Consider the following 20,931-nt stretch of genomic DNA (forward strand, 5'->3'; position numbering starts at 1 on the left):
ATAGACATTTAGCATTTTTTACATGTTTTAGAGAAGCAAACTAGTAAAATGTCTCTGAGTTATTCTTTCTGTGCAGGGGATACATGGCACCGGAATATGCATTATATGGTTACTTAACTTACAAGGCAGATGTATACAGCTTTGGTGTTGTAACATTGGAAATTGTTTCTGGGATGAACAACGTCAAATTTAGGAGGGATGAGAATTTTGTATGCCTTCTAGATTGGGTAAGTTATGCCCATTTAGTCTCTTAATTGTCTGTTCATGTTTACTCTTAGGCAGCTATATATCTAGTTTTATTTTGGTTATTTCAGGTTCTATATTTACAAAAAAATGGGGACATAATGAAGATGGTTGATCCAAGATTGGGGTCTGAATTCAACAAGAAAGAAGTGGTTAGAATGATCAATGTAGCCCTGCTATGCACAAATCAATCTCCAGCACTTAGACCTACAATGTCTACAGTAGTAAGCATGCTTGAAGGAAAAACTGATGTCGAGGAACTGGTCATGGTTCCAAGCACATTGGGTGATCCATCAGGGTATACTACGGCCTTACATAACCAGTTTCCTCAATCTTCTGTCAATGGAAGTTTAAGTGAATCTCAGTCCGTCGTGAAGTCATCAGAGGGACCATGGACTGCTTCTTCCTCTTCATCAGCCCAGGATCTTTATCCAATTAGTAAAAGCTGATGCCACAAACCACAACTTTTTTATCATGAAAAATCCTGAATAAGAAACAGATTGAAATTAAAGTTTGATTAATAAATCTAGAATAAATATAAAGTTTTAGAATAAAAATATTTTGTAAAAACAATTATAACATAATTATAACTATAAGGATTGTTATTATATTAAAGTATTATTTCTAAATATTCTAGTGAATACTCTTTGCATATTAATTAAAATACATATAAAATGAAGCAACTTTTCTTATATATTAAGTTATATGTAAAAGGCTTGTGAAAGCCTTGGCAACGTGTGTTACTATTGAAGTAATCTTGCCAGCTTCCTCTTGCTTTCCTGGAATGTGTTTTTTTCTGTCCTCTCCTCCTTGTCTGCCATTTTATAGGTGAATAAAAGGAAACAGTCACCGATTTTGAAGAAAGGCTTACTGAGAGAGCATGTTTGGCTCAGAATCTAAGTGTTAAAGCATGATCGATCTCTTGTGTCGTGATTGTAGCCAATATATCATAGAATATGATCTTTTCTTGATTCATGGAGATGAGACCAATTTGTTTAAGCTAAATCTTTCAATTTCGGCGTCGTTTGCTCCTTGGTTCCTAGTCTTTCAATTTCTTATTTTTGGTTAATTTCCATCTTTTTTCTTAATTTGTTTCAATTCAATCCCTAACCAAAATAACATTCGCCCTCTACATTCTCTGATTTACTCATTTTGGTCCTTGTTCCTCCAATTCTTTATTTTTAAGCCAAATTAACTTCAAATTTCAAATTTCTCATGTAACAGTGATCAAATTCGGAGGTTTATTACAATTTTCTCATGTAATAGCAACTCTTTTCTCAGAAACTGGTTTATTGGGATTTCTGGATATATTGGCAGAGCTACCAATATGAATTATGTTGGCGTATTGGAGAGTGATTCTTGAATCGGATTCCTCAGGAACATTGGAAATAATAGATGGCCATATCAATCCCGCACACAACTGGGAATAGTGTTGCGGATGTTCTTGTTCAAGTTGGCTCTGCTTAGAGAGGAGCACTACCAGAAAATTTCAATGCAAAGAGAAAGCGCAAGCATTGTCAACACTTTTTTATTATTATTATTGTGAAACAAATTAAAAATTATATACACAAATGAATGTTAAAATGAGATATTGATGTAAATCAATAATTAAATTAAAAAATAAATATATATATATCAAAATATTTTATTTTGCGTCATCAAGAGATATTCATGTTTTTTTTATTTTATTATATGTTAATACATTTTTTATAATTTATGTTCTATCAAAAATAAAATAATTTTCTAGTCTACTCCTTTTTTTCTTTTTAATTTATTTTTCTCAACAAAAAAAGCATAGGGTTTTTTAGTAATGCTCATCATTTAATAAAAATCAAAGGTGATTAGAATAAAAATTCAATAAACTATAAAGGATATGTAACAACGATAAAAAGACATGATTTTAAATAAAAAAACTTTTTTATCCCATTAATAGAATTCTTTTTTAGGCAATTTATTTATCAAAATGTTTATTTTTTAAGCAAAAAAATAATGACGATCATAAAAAGCAAAATTTAATAAAAAAATTATTAATGGTTTTATTATTGTGCCTAGGAGGTATTGAATATTTTTTTTTATGTGATCATTTGATAATAAAAAACATTTTCCTTGAAAAGTCAAAAAGCAAAATTTAAGAAAAACAAATATGAAGGGCTGTAAAAACAGCTCATTAATTTTTTTTAAAAAAACTATAATATAATTATTTTAAATGATATTTTAAAGATTTTTTTATAATTATTTTGAAGTTATTTGTGATACAGATATTTTCATGATATTTATGTATAGAGTATTTGATAATTTTATCAAAAACAAATGCTAAGATTTCATTAAAAAAAAAACTAAATATAAGCTGACTAATATTTAATAAAATGATATTTTTAATATATTTTTAATTTTTTATAAAATAAAATTTAATTAAAAAAAAAAAGTATAATGGATTACATAAACAGAGGCTATGCGATTGATATTGTGTCGCCAAGCCCAAGCATGCTTGATTCAAAGAAGAAAAAGCCTAGTGTGCTGATTAAAAATACCTAATAAGCATTTATATTATGTCAATAAATCAATTTTTTAACTCAAAACATCTTAAAATCAGGTAAAAATATAAAATCAAATTGGGGTAAAAATCACCTTTTAATCATTATCTACCTTTTCATAAAAATAAAGGAAAGAAAATGTCTTAATAAAACTCTCTTTATTGAATGAAACCTAAATAAAGGAAAGAAAATATCTTAATAGAACTCTCTTTATTGAATGAAACCTGTTAACATTAATAAAAAAAATTTAAATGGCTATAATTTGGACACCCGACTTTCACTCTTTTTCATTATTTTTTGGTGGCTTTCTCTCTTATCTCTCAAATCAATAGACTTAAAAATAAGTAAAATGAACTTTGAAATAAAAATAAAAATAAAAATTATAAAAATTATGATTGACCATGTATTTTTTTTCATGTTTTATATTGAGGTCTTCTTTTTTAGTTTTGTCTTTTTATATAATTTAAAATTATATCTCAGGTTATAAAAAAATAAAAATAAAAAATAAGGATAACATTAAAAAACAAAAATACAAAACAAAACAAAAAATAATAAAGAAAGCGAAGCACCTCTTCGGCGCCACAATTTAGGTAATTCTATCGATTTTTAAGGGTTGGCTGTCTAGTTTGAGATTGTAGTAACAATAACAGTTTAAAACGTATTTCTCTTAAAAATACATCAAAATAAAAAAGTTAAAAAAAATTATTTTTAACATTACTACATCATAATAGTCTGAAAATATAAAAAAATTAAAAATTAAAACAACACGGTATGCATGGCCTTCTCTAACACTTAAGACAAAGTGATGACTTCAGCCTTTGAAATTACAGTCGATATGAAATTAAGGCCTCTGAAATATATGTCACCAAATCAGCCGTCAATATTGATCACTAACCGGAAAACAATCACCAATTGAGATGTAGCCCACATTTCATATAAATAGTTTTTTTCTTTGTTTTTTAATTCAATCTTCTACTGCTTTCTTTCCATGCTCTTTTTTCCATTAAAGTCTTTATTTTAATTTTATTCTTTTATACATATTTTATTATTTTAAATTGATCATCATAATTATTTCAAATTCTTTTATAAATTTATTATAATTTTAAATAATCATCCAAATATTTAATTGATGTTTAATTTTTACAAGCATTTGTTTTTTTATGTACATACACCTTGTTATTGATTTAGAGATAATATATAATATCAAAAGGAATTTATTTAATGAACACTGTTGGATTCTAAAAATCCAAACCGTACGTATAACAATTCTCCTCCATTCGAATTGTATATTACAATTATTATTATTATTATTATCTCGTTCAAAGATTGCTTGCAAATCTCATTTAATTTATTTCTTTCGGTCAATGTCTACAGAGATATTAAGCATGGTCCGTGCACAAGGTGTGGGTCACCGGGAAATTGAATTCTACATTAATGCCAAGTATGAAAAAAATATATTAAATGAGTTGCATGTGTGTTTGTTGTTTTTATAATTATGGTTTGAAAGTATAAGTTTTTTAAAAATATAACTATATTATAATTTTTTTTGTTAATCAAAGTTCTAAGAGGATTTTCAGTAGGATCCATATAAAATTATAGTATTTATTTATTAATTAAATATATTAAAAATTATATAATTGAGATAAAATACAGTTTCAAGTATACTTTATCACGTTGCAAAACGGACCAGACATTCTTTTTAAATCTAGCAATGGTATTCTTTATCTTAATTAATGTGAGGACTCTCCCTTTCCCAAATGAAGGATAAATTTTAATTTATCATGAATATGCTCTTAGTTTTAAATTATAATAATAATAGGATCATTAATAAATAAATAAAACATCAGTATCCTCAGTATTTAATCTAAAAGGGAAATATAGAAAATCATACCTCATTAAGCAAAAAATAATGAGGATCATAAAAAGCAAAATTTAATAAAAAATTATTAATGGTTTTATTATTGTGCCTAGGAGGTATTGAGTATTTTTTTTTTTATGTGATCATTTGATAATAAAAAACATTTTCCTTGAAAAGTCAAAAAGCAAAATTTAAGAAAAACAAATATGAAGGGCTGTAAAAAAAAGCTCAATAATTTTGTAAAAAAAAATTATAATATAATTATTTAAAATGATATTTGAAAGTTTTTTTTGGATAATTATTTTAAAGTTATTTATGATAAAGATATTTTCATGATATTTATGTAGAGTATTTGATAATTTGATAATAAAAAATGCTATGATGTAAAAAAAAACTAAAAATAAGCTGATTAATATTTAATAAAATGATATTTTTAATTTTTTTATTGAATAAAATTTAATTTTTAAAAAAATATAATGGATTGGATAAACAGAGGCCATAAGATTGATACTGTGTTACCAAAACCAACCATACTTGATTCAAAGAAGAAAAAGCCTAGCATGCTGACTAAAAATACCTAATAAGCATTCATATGATGTCAATAAATCAATTTCTTAACTTAAAAAACATCTTAAAATTAGTTTAAAACACAAAATTAAATTGAGGTAAAAATCACCTCTCAATCCTAATCTACTTTTTTCATAAAAAATAAAGAAAAGAAAACGTTTTAATAGAACTCTCCTTATTAAATTAAACTTGTTAACATCAATAAAGAATTTTTTCATGGTTATAATTTGGCCACCCGACTTTCGCTCTTTTTCATTATATTTTGGTGGCTTTCTCTCTTGTATCTCAAACCAACTTAAAATTAAGTAAAATTAACTTTTAAATAAAAATAAAAATTATAAAAACTATGATTGACCATGTATTTTTTTTTCACAATTTACATTGAGGTTCTCTTTTTTAATTTTGTCTTTTTATATAATTTAAAATTATATCTTAGGTTATAAGAAAATGAAATAAAAATGAGGATAAAATAAAAAATAAAAAAATACTAAACAAAAAAAAATAACAAAGAAAGGAGGCACCTCTCCGACACCACAATTTAATTCTACTAATTTTTAAGGGTTGATTATCTAGTTTAAGATTATAGTAGTGATGGCAGTTTAAAATAATTTTTGTTTAGAAATATATTAAAATAATTTTTAATTTTTTTTTAACATCACCATATCATAACAATCTAAAAACATAAAAAAATTATTTTAAATAAAAAATTAAAATTTAGAAAAACATGATTTGTATTACCTTCGGAAACATTGAAGACAAAACGATGACTTCAACCTTTTGAATGACAGCCAATATGAAATTAAGGACTCTGAAATACGTGTCACCAAATCAGCCGCCAATATTGATCACTAACCGAAAAAAATCACCTATTGAGATGTAGCCTACATTTCATATAAATAGTTTTTTTTTCTGTTTTTTAATTCAATCTTCTACTGCTTTCTTTCCATGCTTTTTTTTTTTCATTAAAGTCTTTATTTCAATTTCATTTTTTTATATTTTATTGATTTTAAATTGATCATCATAACTATTTTAATTTTTTTTTATAAATTTTTTATAATTTTAAATAATTATTCAAATATTTAATTGATGTTTAATCTTACCAGCATTTTTTTTTTTTTTTTTTTTTGTACATACACCTGGAAGTCGGATTTAGAGATAATATATAATATCAAAAGGAATTTATTTAATAAACACTGTTTGGATTCTAAAAATCCAAACCGTATAACAATTCTCCTCCATTCGTATTGTATATAACAATTATTATTATTATTATTATTATCTCGTTCAAAGATTGCTTGCAAATCTCATTTGATGATGTTATCGAGGGATTAATTTCAGCATTCAGTTACATAATTTATTTCTTTGGGTCAATGTCTATAGAGATATTAAGCATGGTCCGTGCACAAGGTGTGGGTCACCGGGAGATTGAATTCTAAATTAATGCCAAGTATGAAAAAATTAAATATATTAGATGAGTTGATCCCACGCTACACACCTGCCTCAAGAGTAATAGTTGCAAATTTCATGTGTGTTTGTTGTTTTTATAATTATGGTTTGAAAAATATAAGTTTTTGAAAAATATAACTATATTATAATATTTTTTTAATCAAAATCCTTTGAGGATTTTCAGTAGGATCTATATAAAATTATAGTATTTATTAATTAATTAAATACATTAAAAATTATATGATTGAGATAAAAAAACAATTTCAACTAATATTAATTAATGTGAGGAATCTTCCTTTCTCAAAAGAAGGATAAATTTATTAATAAGTTGTTGGTCTAGCGATTAAAACACTGCTATATTCTTGTAAGGGTGAGAACACAAGTTTAATCTCTAAAACATACATTTATTAGGAGAAGCAGTCACGAACCTCAAACATGATTAGTTTTACCTTTTAAAAATATGTAAGGATACTTAAGTAAATAATAATAATAATAATAATAAATTTTATGTTATCGAGAAATGGCAACGTTTCAGGTAATATTGTGCTGGGGATAAAGTGATCATTGTTTATCTTAATTAATGTGAGGAATCTCCCTTTCCCAAATGAAGGATAAAGTTTAATTTATCATGAATATGCTCTTATTTTAAATTATAAGAATAATAGCATCATTAATAAATAAATAAAAAAGGTTAGTATCCCTAGTGTTTAATTTAAAAGGGAAATATGAAAAATCATACGATTTTTTTTGTCAATTTTTTTAATACATACAATTTATATTATCACCTAATATGCATGGATAAGTTATTTTATAATTTATTTAAATTTTTATAATTTCCATAGAAATCCTTTGGATCAATATGCTTTACTATATATGAATGTTTTTTTTTAAAAGGAAAATGATGCTTTCTTAGGTAAACACAACTAGAACAAAAATTTATGGAGACTGGGGGTGAGTAAAAAAACTAAAAAATTAATTAAATCGAGAAAAAAAAAAATTAAAAAAACCGATTAAAATTTTAAAAAAATCAATCAGTTCGGTTTCAGTTTTATAAGTCTGAAACATAACCAAACCGCACCCCATAAAAAAAACAGAAAAAATTCAGCTAAACCATAAAAAACCTGATCCAAACCTGAAAAAAACGATCCAAACTGGTTTGAACTGGTTTTTGATCTAAAAAACTAAATCGAAACTCGTCGGTTTAAATCGATTTTTATTTTTTTTAACATTTAATATAATTATTTTATTTTAATAAAAACTAAATCAAATCAAAAATCATCATCCTGTCGCAGTGAAGACCTCTTTCTTGAGATATACGCTTTTTTTGGTTCTTTCAGAAAAGTAATTCTTAAAGAGAAAAGTAGCCTTCTGTGCATTGAAAGCCACCAATAGTCAACCACTATATATTTATCAAAGATATTTATGGTCTCAAAAATTGTGTACACGTAATCAAGATGACAATTGTGGATATGTGAAAGTTGACTTGCGAATATTCAAAATATGAAATTAAAAAAAATAAAAGTAATAATTGATTTAAAAATCTCATAAAAGTAGTTTAAATCATTTGTCATAGCCAAATAAGGAAAAGATAATTAAGAAAGCTATTTTTTTAAAAAATATGAACAGCAATGGTTAAAGAAACTAAAAGTAAATATTCAAAGTGAAGTATAATAATAATAATATAAATAATTTACTGTTACGATTTCTGTAGCATTGCCCACCCCTTCCTACCCTATATAATCCCGACGTTTTCATCACAGTTTTCAAACTCCATTGCTTCAAATACTTCTCAACAGCTCCCTCCTTAGTTTCCTTCAAATTGATTAGAGATGGCATACAAGATCAAAGTATGGTGCTTCCTACTTTTCCTATTGAAGCTGGTGTCGAATTTGCAGAATTGCGCTCATGCAGCTCCACAGGTGCCTTGTTTTTTCATATTTGGAGACTCGTTGGCGGATAGTGGCAACAACAACAACCTTGTCACAGCTGCTAAGGCCAATTACCGCCCATATGGAATTGACTTCCCTAACGGAACCACCGGAAGGTTCACTAATGGCCGAACCGTGGTGGATATAATTGGTGATCCCTTCTCATCTCCTTGCACGTTATGATCACTTTCATTTTAGTTTCGAAATGCAAAATAATTTGTCTCATAAATACCAAATTATACCAGTTTAAGTCATATTAATTAATAACTTCACGGAAAGTTTCATCATATATTATTGTTTAAGAATAAATTACATCATCTCTCCTGAAGTATAGTTCAGGTATTTAGTCAAAAGTTGTGAATTGATAGAACAACCTGCATAGAAAAACTTTATAATGCTACAGTAATAACTACAGTGCATGAGAGAAGAGAAAAAATCATATAGATGTTCAAAATGATAATAATGTCTTTCTTCTTCTTAAAAAATTATTTCTTTTCTTTTTTGTTTTGTTTCTCTCTTTTGTTGTGTCTATCTCTCTTTCACCATAGAATTTATATGTCAAAATCCCCTTAACCGTGATCATAGCAGAACAATTTATTTGCACACACAAATCGAGAAATGGTCCAAAAATTTATTTGCACATACGGATACGGTTCAGATGGTGAATAGACATTACATTTGGGCATTTGCAGGTGAACTTCTGGGCTTTAACCAATTTATTCCACCATTTGCAACTGCTAGAGGCAGAGACATATTGGTTGGTGTTAACTATGCATCTGGGGCAGCAGGGATTCGTGATGAGAGTGGAAGGCAACTGGTACCAAATAATTTACGTTGTAGTAATTTTTTGCCTGTGAGAGTACTCTTACAACGTCCTATGATTTAACTTCCATCTTTTTTTTTTTTTGTTTTCCTATTTCTGTTGACATGTTCCAGGGTGGTAGAATCAGCCTAAATAAGCAATTGCTGAATCATGTTACTACATTGAGTCGCTTGATTCAATTACTAGGGACTAAGCAGGCAGCAACAAATTACCTTAATAAGTGCTTGTATTATGTCAGCTTGGGCAGTAATGACTACTTAAACAACTACTTCATGCCCAGTGAATATATAACAAGCCGTTTATACACCCCTGATCAATATGCCAAGGTTTTAATTGACCAGTATAGTCTGCAAATAAAGGTTCGTATTACTATCCTTTTCCCGAGAAATTAATTTTATGATGCTCAAAATATAAACATTGATACTTAGATACAAGAAGAAAGAGAGAGAAATACAAGAAATACTTAATATTTTTTATGGGATTAGATGTGATTTTCTCTTAGATTCGTAGTTAGAGCTTGAACACTATAATTTATTTTTAATAATTGTATTTGTACCTTAATTTATGCATTATAGCCCATATATATTTCAATTTATCTTTTCTGTGAATCTATGTCTTTCGTTTCTATTTTTCTTCAGCTTCTGTACCTCCTAGGAGCCAGGAAAATTGCCTTGCCTGGACTTGGACCAATAGGCAGCATTCCTTACTCATTTTCTACTCTATGCCGCAACAATCTCTCTTGTGTGACCAATATAAACAACGCAGTCCTACCTTTTAATGATAGACTCGTATCACTTGTTGATCAACTGAATAGAGAGTTGAATGACGCACGCTTTATATACTTGAATTCTACTGGGATGTCATCTGGCGATCCTTCTGTGCTCGGTAAGTCATCCAACCTGTTGGTGGAGGATCTTACAATTTATTAATACGAGGAATTACTCAGTATATAAGGAGTACGATTCACAGTATACTTAATAATTTCTTGTTTTAATGATTACTATTTGGTTCTAAGCAATGGAAATTGTCTGTTTTGTGCATAACAGGGTTTAGGGTTGTAGACGTTGGATGTTGTCCAGCACGTAGTGATGGCCAATGCATTCAAGACTCAACCCCATGCCAAAATAGGACTGAATATGTGTTTTGGGATGCAATTCATCCTACCGAAGCTTTGAACCAATTCACTGCAAGAAGATCGTACACTGCCTTTCTTCCATCTGATGCTTATCCAACCGATATCAGTCATTTAGTCAGTTAACATGCAGATCTAAGTCAAGGAAGATAATATTCCATAAATAATATAATAAATAATTTATAGAAATAACGTGGTCTTGGTCACTTTGCTACGATGATAAAATTATGTAAAACGAAAAAAAAGTCTGACAATATGCTGTAACATGCATGTACTTGTACCTCAAGAATGATATATAAGATCGTTTTCTTACGAAATACTTGTATCAACTTTCCAGTTCTACTCTTCTAGTTGAAAGTTTGCTCTTCATTATTAAAAAACTAACAAAATGTTAATTTTATCACATTTTTGTTTTATTTTGATGATTTTTCTCTCATCTTTCCCTCTCAAATCAACATCTATGTTATCACATGCATTTGGAAACCTAAAAAACTAAAAAAAACAGTTTAGTTGATGGTTGGGAGTGGCATTGAAATGTTTAGAAAACCACAACGGTAGCTTTGAGAGATTTTAAGGTATAGAAGCAAATATTGATGACTTTAGAGGGACCGAATTAAATTTTAACCAATTTTTTTTTTCTTTTGGACTTTTTAATTTTATTTTTTTTAATTAGTAGGATCAATTGATTTTACTTACTTCAATTTATACTTGCTTGAGTATAATATTATAGTTAATATTGGACTTAATTAGGATAAAAAAAGAATTAATTTGTTTTGGGTTTTTGATAGAAGTATAATTACGAATGTATACGAGCAATAAATGCTTCGAGATTACGCAAAAATCTCGTTACCTTATTTTTTACCCTTTATTTTCAACATATTTTAAAAAATATATATAAAAAAACTAAGAAATCAAAAAATAAAAACAGGGAGGGAAACAGCATGTATACGAAGAAATAAGGACTATAATAAATATAAAAGTTTGAGTCCCTCTTCAACGTAGTTGTGAGATAAGGAGATGAGAATATAAGATTCGAAAGTCAAGTTTTTTTATCCTCTATTATGATTTTATCATGGAATAATGTTTGTGGATTGTGTTCTATGTGTAAATGTAGAACAATTAGTAAAACTATTAGACTATGGCACTGATACTGCTTAATTAATCGTTTAATCTAAAATATCTTGATGCTTTGATTCTTTAGTTAGAGGATAGTGGAATCAAATGGTATTCTTATGATGTTCTTATAATGTGGAATGGAGATTCTTTCTCTGTCGTCATTTTTGCACTGGACGGGGAAAATCTCCAGGTACCGTAAGAGATATCAAGGAAGGAGCAACTTCCTTCTCTAAGCTATTCTCTCAACCACCTGTTTTCATACCTCTTTTGGGATATAATGGTTGTAAAAAGCTTAGTGCTTCTTCAGCTGCTTCCCTGCAAAGAGATATAACTATGGAGGAGCTCTAGGAAGCTATATTCAGCTGTGATGGTTCAAAAGCTCTAGCCAGGTCCTAATGGTTTCAACTTCAACTTTTACAAGAGGTCTTGGAATTTGTTGAAGAATGACATTTTAATAATGGTTTCAGAGTTCTTTCAAAGGGGTAAACTTCCAAAAGGTATTAACAACTCCTACATCACCTTGATTCCTAAAAAGAAAGGCAACATTAGCTTTGGGGATTACAGGCCTATCAATTTGATAAATGGTTTGTATAATATGATCTCAAACATCCTTGGTAATAGACTAAATGAAGTTATGAATGGTATTGTGAGCATTCCTCAATCTGCTTTTGTTACAGGCAGATAAATCTTAGATTGAGCAATGATTACAAATGAGGTCATGGACACTATGAGGAGCAAAGGAATTCCATTTCTTGGGATTTTCTGGGCAAGGTTATGGAATACATGGGCTTGGAGGATTGCTGGCGTAAATGGATTGTCTAGTTTTGTGAAATAAAGACCCTTAGCTTGTGTATAAGAATAACTCTCTTATTATGTTTAGAAAATAACTCAAAACTAAACACTGCAAGCTTTCGTTGTGATCATTGTTACAACTCAACAATGATATTTATATCAATTCTAGTACAGCTTTCCTATTTCTATTAGAACTAGATAACTCCTAATTCTATTAGGATTACATCAAGCCTATCTTATCCTAACTACTCTTGTATAGGATATCTTGGGCTCTCCGTAATGTTGAAGCTTATCCAACATTCTCCCTCTTAAGCTTCAATTTAGCTTCGGTCATGTCTTGAACTCCTATCAAGCTTCTCATTTCTGCAAATTTGATCTTCGCCAATGCTTTAGTTAAGATGTCCGCCTTTTGTTCAACTCCCGGTACGTGTTCCACATCAACAAGTTCCATCTCAATGCACTCTCGTATAAAATGGTAGCGTTTATGAATGTGTTTGCTTTTACCATGAAATACGGGGTTCTTGGTGAGTGCTATTGCTGATTTGTTATCAATCTTGATGATGATTTGCTCGGTCTTCCATCCGGTGATCTCACTTAACAGGTCTTGAAGCCAAATGGCTTGTCTGGCTGCTTCCGTCGCTGCCATGAACTCAGCCTCACATGATGAAAGAGCAACCGTATTCTGTTTTTGTGAGCACCAAGTAATTGGTGAGGATCCAAAGAAGAATATATGACCCGTAGTGCTTCTTCCATCATCTTGATCAATATTGTGACTGCTATCGCTGAACCCAATGATTTTCTTTGATCTCCCACGATTAAACTTCAAGCCAAATGCCACCGTTCCCTTCAGATACCGTAGTATGTGCTTCATTATTTCACCATGTGACTTGCGAGGGCTTTGCATATACCTGCTAGCAACTCCAACAGAAAATGCCAAATCGGGTCGTGTGTGTAATAAATACCGTAAGCACCCTATGTTCCTTCTATAACATGTAGGATCTATCTCTGCTTCTTCTTGTGCCTTTGACACTTTCAGTCCAAACTCCATAGGTACTTGAGTCGGATTGCAAGTTTCTAAACCAGCTTCTCTCAAGATCCTTCGCGCATAACCTTCTTGTTTAATTTCGATTCCATCTTCAACTTGTTGTACTTCAATACCGAGATAATAGGTGAGCCTTCCAAGATCTGACATCTCAAACTTTGTTGACATCCCAGCCTTGAATTCACTTATGACTTTGAGAGTGTTGCCAGTCACAAACAAGTCATCTACGTAAATAGCAACAATGAGAAGAGTTCTTTCCTCTTCCTTGCGATACACGGAAGTTTCTTTTGAGCACCTCTTGAATCTCATCTCCTTCAAGATTTGATCTAATTTTGTGTTCCAAGCTCGAGGAGCTTGTCTCAAACCGTACAATGCTTTCGATAGTTTGTACACCTTGTGTTCTTTACCTTTTACTTCAAAGCCTTCGGGTTGCTCAACATAAACATCTTCCTTTAATTCTCCATGTAAGAATGCTGTTTTCACATCTAAGTGATGAATTTCCCATCCATGTGATGCCGCCAATGCAATCAACAATCGAATAGTTTCAATACGAGCAACTGGTGCAAAAACTTCATCGAAATCTATGCCGGATTCTTGGACATATCCCTTAGCCACGAGCCTCGCCTTGTATTTGTTGATAGTCCCATCCGCATTTTTCTTGATTTTGAAGATCCACTTTAGACCAATAACTTTTGTCTCACTCGGTTTATCAATTAGAGACCATGTCTTGTTTTTGTTGATAGAATCGATCTCTTCTTTGCATGCTTGTCTCCATTTTGCCGAACCCTTTGCTTCTTTATAATGACTTGGCTCATCATTCATCGAAAGTAGAAGTCTCTCACATTCTACAGAGGCTTGAAGAACATAATCATCAAGGTAACGTGGTTGACTTACTTGACGAGTCGATTTTCTTAGCGGTTGCTCTGTTTGTTGGTGGTGCACATTACTCTCATTATCGTGATTGCTATGAGAGTCTTCGTCTGTGTTGTTGTCGTCTTCATGTTCATGATTATGATGCTCAAGATCATTTAACTCATTGCTTCCGTTTTTGTCATGATCTTGGTGTTGATCATTGGCTATTACCGTGGGTCCTTCTCCTGCATCCACAACTTCACCCCATCTCATGTAAAACATTCCCGGATCCCTTCTTGGTTCGTCTCTTGATTCATTCCAGCTCCATCTTGTCTTCTCATCAAATACCACATCACGACTTACAACAATTTTTCGTGTCGTTGGGTTATAAAGTCTATAAGCCTTGGATCCCGGCTCAATCCCAAGGTGCACTAGTGTCTTTGATCTGTCGTCCAGTTTCTTGAGGTTTGTAGCTTCAATTTTTGAGTATGCTACACAACCAAAAACCTTTAAATGTCCTAGGTTCGGTTTCTTCTCTCGCAAGCATTCGTAAGGAGTCATGTTTTCAAGGGCTCTTGTTGGTACCCTGTTGATTACATATGTAGAGTGGCGTACTGCTTCCCCCCATAGATAGTTTGGTACCTTCATTGCCTTGAGAATGCTCCTTGTCATCTCCATCAACGTCCTATTCCTTCTTTCTACTACACCGTTTTGTTGTGGTGTGTAGGGTGCCGTGAGATGCCTCTTGATCCCGCTTTTCTCGCAAAATTCATGGAACTCCCTTGAAGTGAACTCACCTCCTCTATCAGTTCTAAGAGTTATGATTGTTTTCCCAAGATCCTTCTCTACTAGACTCTTAAATGCCTTGAATCTACCAAACACTTCACCCTTTTCTTTTATCAAGATTGACCACATGTATCTTGAAAAGTCATCTATGATAACAAATATATATTTGTTGTGAGCAATGGTTGGTGGTGTTATGGGACCACATAGGTCTGCGTGTAGGAGTTCTAGGGGTTTAGAGGCTCGAAACATAGATGTCTTTGGAAAAGATTGACGAGCTTGTTTCCCGACTAAACACGACTCACACAATCTTTTTTCTTCTCTGATTTCCGGCAAGCCATGAACTATCATTTGTTGGGACATAGCTTTGATTGTTTTAAAGCTTATATGTCCTAACCTTGCGTGCCACCTCCAAGTATTGTCTTCTATCCTCGTGTGTAAGCAGACCGGTTTTCCTATTTTTAGACTTATTTTGTAGAGTCTATTGGCTGAACGTATGACCTTTACCAAGAGTCTTCCACTTGGATCATGGAGTGTCAAGTAGTTTTGTCTCATCCTTACATCACACCCGGCTTCCGTAGCTTGTCCTAGGCTTAGGATATTGCTTTTAAGTACAGGAATGTAGTAGATATCGACAACAAGTTTTTGTTCCTCCGTTTTGCTTTGAAAAAGAATTGAACCTTTCCCTCCTATTTCAACGCAAGATCCATCTCCGAATTTCACCTTCCCTTTTATGTTCTCGTTGAGTTCCAGGAAATAAGTCTTGTTGCCGGTCATGTGGTTGCTTGCTCCATTATCAAGATACCAAACTCCGCCTTCTCTTTCGTTTGTTTCGTACTTCTTTGGTATGACATTTTCTTCATTTAAGAACACAACTTCGTGCATATAAAGGGCTGGATCGGCTTCTTCCGTTTCTACTTTATTTGCTTCTTGTATCCTTTGTGTTCTTTCAGGGCATGTGGAAGCAAAGTGACCAGGTCTATCACAGCGATAGCAGATTACTTTTGATCTATCTTTCTTTTCTCTTGTTTGGTTTTGATCACCTTGAGTTGTTGTCCGTTCTTGTGGGTTGAATCTTCCTCTGCCTCGTCCTCTGTGCCCTTTGTATCCTCTTCCACGTCCTCTCCCTCGTGATGCTGTAAAACTTTGTTGCTCTGAATTTGCGTATAGTAGCTTGCCTTGTGTTTCTCCGTGATTCTCCTCATTGAGAATTCGTTCTTCATAGGCTTTGAGTCTGCCTATAATATCTTCAAATCCTGTTTTGTTCAAGTCCAGAACTTGCTCGAGAGAGGCTATGATTTGGATGTATTTACTTCTTGGCAAACTATTGAGAAATTTCTTCACGAGTTTTGGTTCCTCAATCTTTTGTCCAAGTGAAGTTGACTTTGACGCTAGCTCAGATAACTTACCCGCAAAGTTATCTATTGTATCTGTGTCCTTCATCTTGATTCTTTCAAACTCAGACATTAGAGTTTGAAGTCTTGCTTCCTTGACACGATCAGCACCAAGGTTACGAGTTTTGATTGATTCCCATATCTCTTTTGGAGAGTCTTGTTCGCCTACTTGCAAGATAAGAGTCTCCGGGATGGATTGAAACAATAATCCTATTGCGACATCATTCTTGTGGGATTCTTTTGAACCAGGTTCAATTGTTTCCCACACCTTATGAATTCGCAACAAAACTCTCATCCTCATGGCCCATACTGCATAGTTTGTAGAGTTTAACATGGGGCATTGGATTGAAGAGGGGATGACTTCCTTTGGTTGTGGAGGAGTGGTGTTGTCTCCCATAGTTTGGTTTTTTCAAGTTGTTTGATCGATTCGCCTACAGCTCTGATACCAATTCTAGTTTTGTGAAATAAAGACCCTTAGCTTGTGTATAAGAATAACTCTCTTATTATGTTTAGAAAATAACTCAAAACTAAACACTGCAAGCTTTCGTTGTGATCATTGTTACAACTCAACAATGATATTTATATCAATTCTAGTACAGCTTTCCTATTTCTATTAGAACTAGATAACTCCTAATTCTATTAGGATTACATCAAGCCTATCTTATCCTAACTACTCTTGTATAGGATATCTTGGGCTCTCCGTAATGTTGAAGCTTATCCAACAGATTGAGGAATGCATCTCAACTTCTAGATTGTTTACCCTAATCAATGGCTCTCCATCTGTAGAATTTGATGTGATATGTGGCCTTAGGCAAGGAGAACCTTTGTCTCCATTTCTTTTTAACATGGTGGTTGTGTTGGTGGGAGAAACCACTGGTGGTGGCTTTGAAACACTCAGAGGGGATAAAACACAAAGTTTTATTTCAAGAACAAGAAGCTTACAATAACACAAAAGCTTAATACATGCCCTCTTTTTCTATATTTAGTGTTTCTCTCTAAACTCTCCACACTAAATAACATAAGCTTAGCACCCTATTTATACACGAATTCAGAACAAGCAAATTCAAACTTTTCAGGTGTGAAGGCGGCTGGCGGCTGGTTGGTGACAGCTGGTGGCTGGATGGGTGGTGGTTGCCTTCTTTGACCTTTAGATTGAGTTTAAGTTCAACAAATCTCCCCTTTAAACTCAATCGAGGGATGTCATGCCAAGCATGAACTTTAGTCTGATAAATACTTCTCCTTTTAATGGCTTTTCTCTGTTTATAGCCTTTATCCACTAATCTAGCTTTGTATCTTTGCACTTCTCCTTTTGCATTCTTCTTCGTCTTGTAGACCCATTTGACACCTATTACTTTCTTGTTTTCTGGTGGATTAGTCAGCTTCCAGGTATCATTCTTCTCAATGGCATGTATTTCCTCATCCATTTCTTTAATCCATTTCTCTTCTGTGATAGCTTCATTGAAGCTTAGTGGGTCACTATCTGCAAAGAAACAAAATAAAGTTGTATCTTCCATGACTTGAGAGGCATCGTACAACTCTTCAAGATTTCTCATCCTTCTTGGTCCTTCTGATGAGGATGTTGATAGTGGTGTTGATGATGATGATTCTGGTGTGTTCCTCCTGTTGAATACAAGGAATCTGTGTACCGGACTTTGTGGTTCAGCTGCTGGCACAATCGGTTCTTCTTCACCTTCAAGGATCAAATCAGTGTTGATCCATTTGACTGCTTCTTGGTCATCATTCCATTGCCAAGATTTATCTTCTTCAAAGATAACATCTCCACTCATAATTACCTTCTTCGTGATGGGATTATACAGCTTGTATCCCATCCTTCTTTCACCGTATCCGACAAAGATGCATTTCTCGCTTTTATCATCGAGTTTGGTCCTTTTTGCATCTGGGATCTTTGCATATGCCACACAACCAAAGACTCGAAGATGAGTAACACTTGGTTTGTGACCACTCCATGCTTCTTCTAGAGTAACACCTTGCAAACTTTTGGTTGGGCAGCGATTCAGTAGATACACTGCATATGATACAGCTTCAGCCCAATATTGCTTGGGCAGCTTCTTTGCTTTGAGCAGACTTCTTGCCATATCAAGAATCGCTCGATTCTTCCTCTCAGCTACACCATTCAGTTGTGGTGTATAAGCTGGTGTTGTCTGATGTCTGATGCATTGTTGTGTATAAAAGGCTTCAAAGTCATTTGCTGTATATTCTCCACCTTGATCAGATCTCACGGTTCTAATCTTATAGCCACTTTGCTTCTCCACAATTGCTTTAAAATCTTTAAAACAATTGAATACTTCTGACTTCCTCTTCAGAAAATATATCCACATCTTTCTACTAAAATCATCAATAAAAGTGAGGAAGTACCTATTTTGTCCAGTTGACATAGGCTTTATCGGGCCACACACATCTGTGTGCACTAACTCCAGTGGCCTCTTTGCTTTCCAGTTGACTTCTTTGGCAAAACTGGATCTGTGATGTTTGTTGAGGACACAACTTTCACAAACTTCATCCGGATGATCAATGTGAGGCATACCTTTTGTTGCTACCCCAATTTTTGACCCATGTTTTGGTAAATTTTCAAAAAAAAATCCAAAAATAGCAAAAAGCATTGAAAATCCAAAAAAAATATGTTTTTTAATATTTGCATCGTTTTTAGCATTTTCAGCGTCGTCTAAAAAGAATTTAAATTTTGAAGGGTCTTTCGAACGCGTTCGACTTTTCACGTGTCATTTTTTAAATAATTGATTTTCCTCATCGAGTCGATGTTGATATTGCTCGTTTTCAAAAAAATATAAAAAAATCAAGAAAAATCAAATTTATAAAAAGAAAGAAGTTGAGGGACCAAGTTTGGAAACCTAGTAACATTTTTGCCTATAAATATTGGTCTTCAACTCACACAAAGGGAGGCAATTTTACACATTGAGGGTAATCATAAACAAACCCTAAAAAAAAAAAAACCCTTACTCCCCATCACAAAAACCAGCCGGTAGTGCCCACTCTCGATCTTTACCAAAAAGAGGCTGCCGGCTTGGTTTTCTTTCTCACTGCAGCCCCTCTGAATCTTTTTCCTTCGCCACCCAAAGAGCTCCCCTGCCTAACGTCGTTTTGCCTTCACCATAACAGCCGACCGAACACCAGCACTGACTATCTCCCTCATCCCTCTCTCGGTTGCGCCTCTATTTTCGGCTGAAAATCAGAGGGCCCTTCCCCATTCCCACAAATCTTCCCCTTTCGGTCGTTCCTCCTTCACCATCAGCGACCCGCAGCCATCACAGACTCAGCTCTGACTGACCTCCCTCTCAACCACCATGAGCTGACCACCCTCTCCTCTCCATTCAGCCTCCAATAGCAGCCGCCAAAACAATAGCCCGAAGCCAGCCACCACTAGATCCGTCCGTTGTCTTCATCCAGCTCCTCCACCACAGAGTAGTCCCCATCATCTCCTCAGACCACAACAGATCTGCCCTCATCAGTACAGATCAGCTGCCACCACCCAACCACCAGACCTGCCACTCAAAGCAGAGGAGAAGACGGAACCCCTAACGAACTGACCCGTCGTGAAGTAGATCCGAAGAAGGAGAAGGGGGGAGAAGTCGATCTGAAGAAAGAGAAGAAAGAGCAGACCTAGAAGGAGAAAGGGGGAGAAGCTGATCGGAAGAAGGAGAAGAAAGAGCAGACCTAAGAAGGAGAAGAAAGAGCAGATCAGAGAAGAAGAAAAACAAAATAAAAAAAACTATTTGTTGCGTTTCTTGGCTTTGCAGGTGACGATACCTCTCACCGCCGGCAAGGACGCGCCGCCACTATTCCCATGCACTGTTCCAGCATATTCTAGAAGCCTTTGGATGGTTTTGGGGTCTGTTTTGTAATTTTAAATGGTTTGATGTATTTTTTTTTAATTTAGCATTGAATTTTTATTATTTGTATTGTGGATGTAAAAGAAAAGAAAAGGAAAAGAAAAGAAACAAAAATAGTGAAAGTGTATGTGTGTGTTTGTATTTTTTTTATAAATGTTTTTATTTTTTTTTATGATAAAATTACAAAGATTAAAGAAGAATTTAATATTTTGATTGGATCACGGTCAAGAACTATTAACTTATACGTAAGTTGTATTTCTAATATCCGATGAAAAGATAACATTTTAAAACTTCTTTAACACGTCAAAATCACGAAGCAGCTTACCTCAGGTAGGGTGCGTTAGGGGTGCTAATATCTTCCCTAATCACAATCAGTCCCTTACCCACGAATCTCTGATAAGACCATTACATCCAGTTTCCTAGTAGCCCGCAATCAATTACTAGGTGGCGACTCCAACGAACCAATCCAAGCAAACGACACAACGAGAATAAAATTGCCAACCGATGCCGCACGGATTTTCTGACGTGCGACACCTTTGACCATCTTTTTGCTTG

General features: G+C 33.0%; 2 protein-coding genes across 2 annotated transcripts; both read left to right on the forward strand.

The window, feature by feature from the left end:
- The first annotated feature begins 83 nt into the window (after positions 1 to 83).
- LOC140954220 (probable LRR receptor-like serine/threonine-protein kinase At1g07650) lies at positions 84 to 692 on the forward strand. Its single transcript, XM_073406540.1, has 2 exons — positions 84 to 227; positions 315 to 692. Exons 1-2 carry the CDS (start codon positions 84 to 86, stop codon positions 690 to 692), a joined length of 522 nt encoding a protein of 173 aa, XP_073262641.1.
- A 7,726-nt stretch (positions 693 to 8,418) lies between these two features.
- On the forward strand, positions 8,419 to 10,850 carry LOC118058111 (GDSL esterase/lipase At1g29670). The gene is made up of 5 exons (XM_035070808.2): positions 8,419 to 8,727; positions 9,269 to 9,393; positions 9,513 to 9,758; positions 10,038 to 10,284; positions 10,446 to 10,850. Exons 1-5 carry the CDS (start codon positions 8,478 to 8,480, stop codon positions 10,655 to 10,657), a joined length of 1,080 nt encoding a protein of 359 aa, XP_034926699.1. The 5' UTR covers positions 8,419 to 8,477; the 3' UTR covers positions 10,658 to 10,850.
- Positions 10,851 to 20,931: the final 10,081 nt, after the last annotated feature.

Source organism: Populus alba, chromosome 19 (genome assembly GCF_005239225.2).
Source record: "Populus alba chromosome 19, ASM523922v2, whole genome shotgun sequence".
Lineage (NCBI taxonomy): Eukaryota > Viridiplantae > Streptophyta > Magnoliopsida > Malpighiales > Salicaceae > Populus > Populus alba.

Excerpts from the sequence above, each read along its gene's own strand:
- LOC140954220 (XM_073406540.1), top strand. The coding sequence starts at position 84 with ATGGCACCGGAATATGCATTATATGGTTACTTAACTTACAAGGCAGAT. Across the intron at positions 228-314 it reads TTGTATGCCTTCTAGATTGG|GTTCTATATTTACAAAAAAA; the intron begins GTAAGTTATGCC and ends TGGTTATTTCAG.
- LOC118058111 (XM_035070808.2), top strand. The coding sequence starts at position 8,478 with ATGGCATACAAGATCAAAGTATGGTGCTTCCTACTTTTCCTATTGAAG. Across the intron at positions 8,728-9,268 it reads AACCGTGGTGGATATAATTG|GTGAACTTCTGGGCTTTAAC; the intron begins GTGATCCCTTCT and ends GGGCATTTGCAG. Across the intron at positions 9,759-10,037 it reads AGTATAGTCTGCAAATAAAG|CTTCTGTACCTCCTAGGAGC; the intron begins GTTCGTATTACT and ends ATTTTTCTTCAG.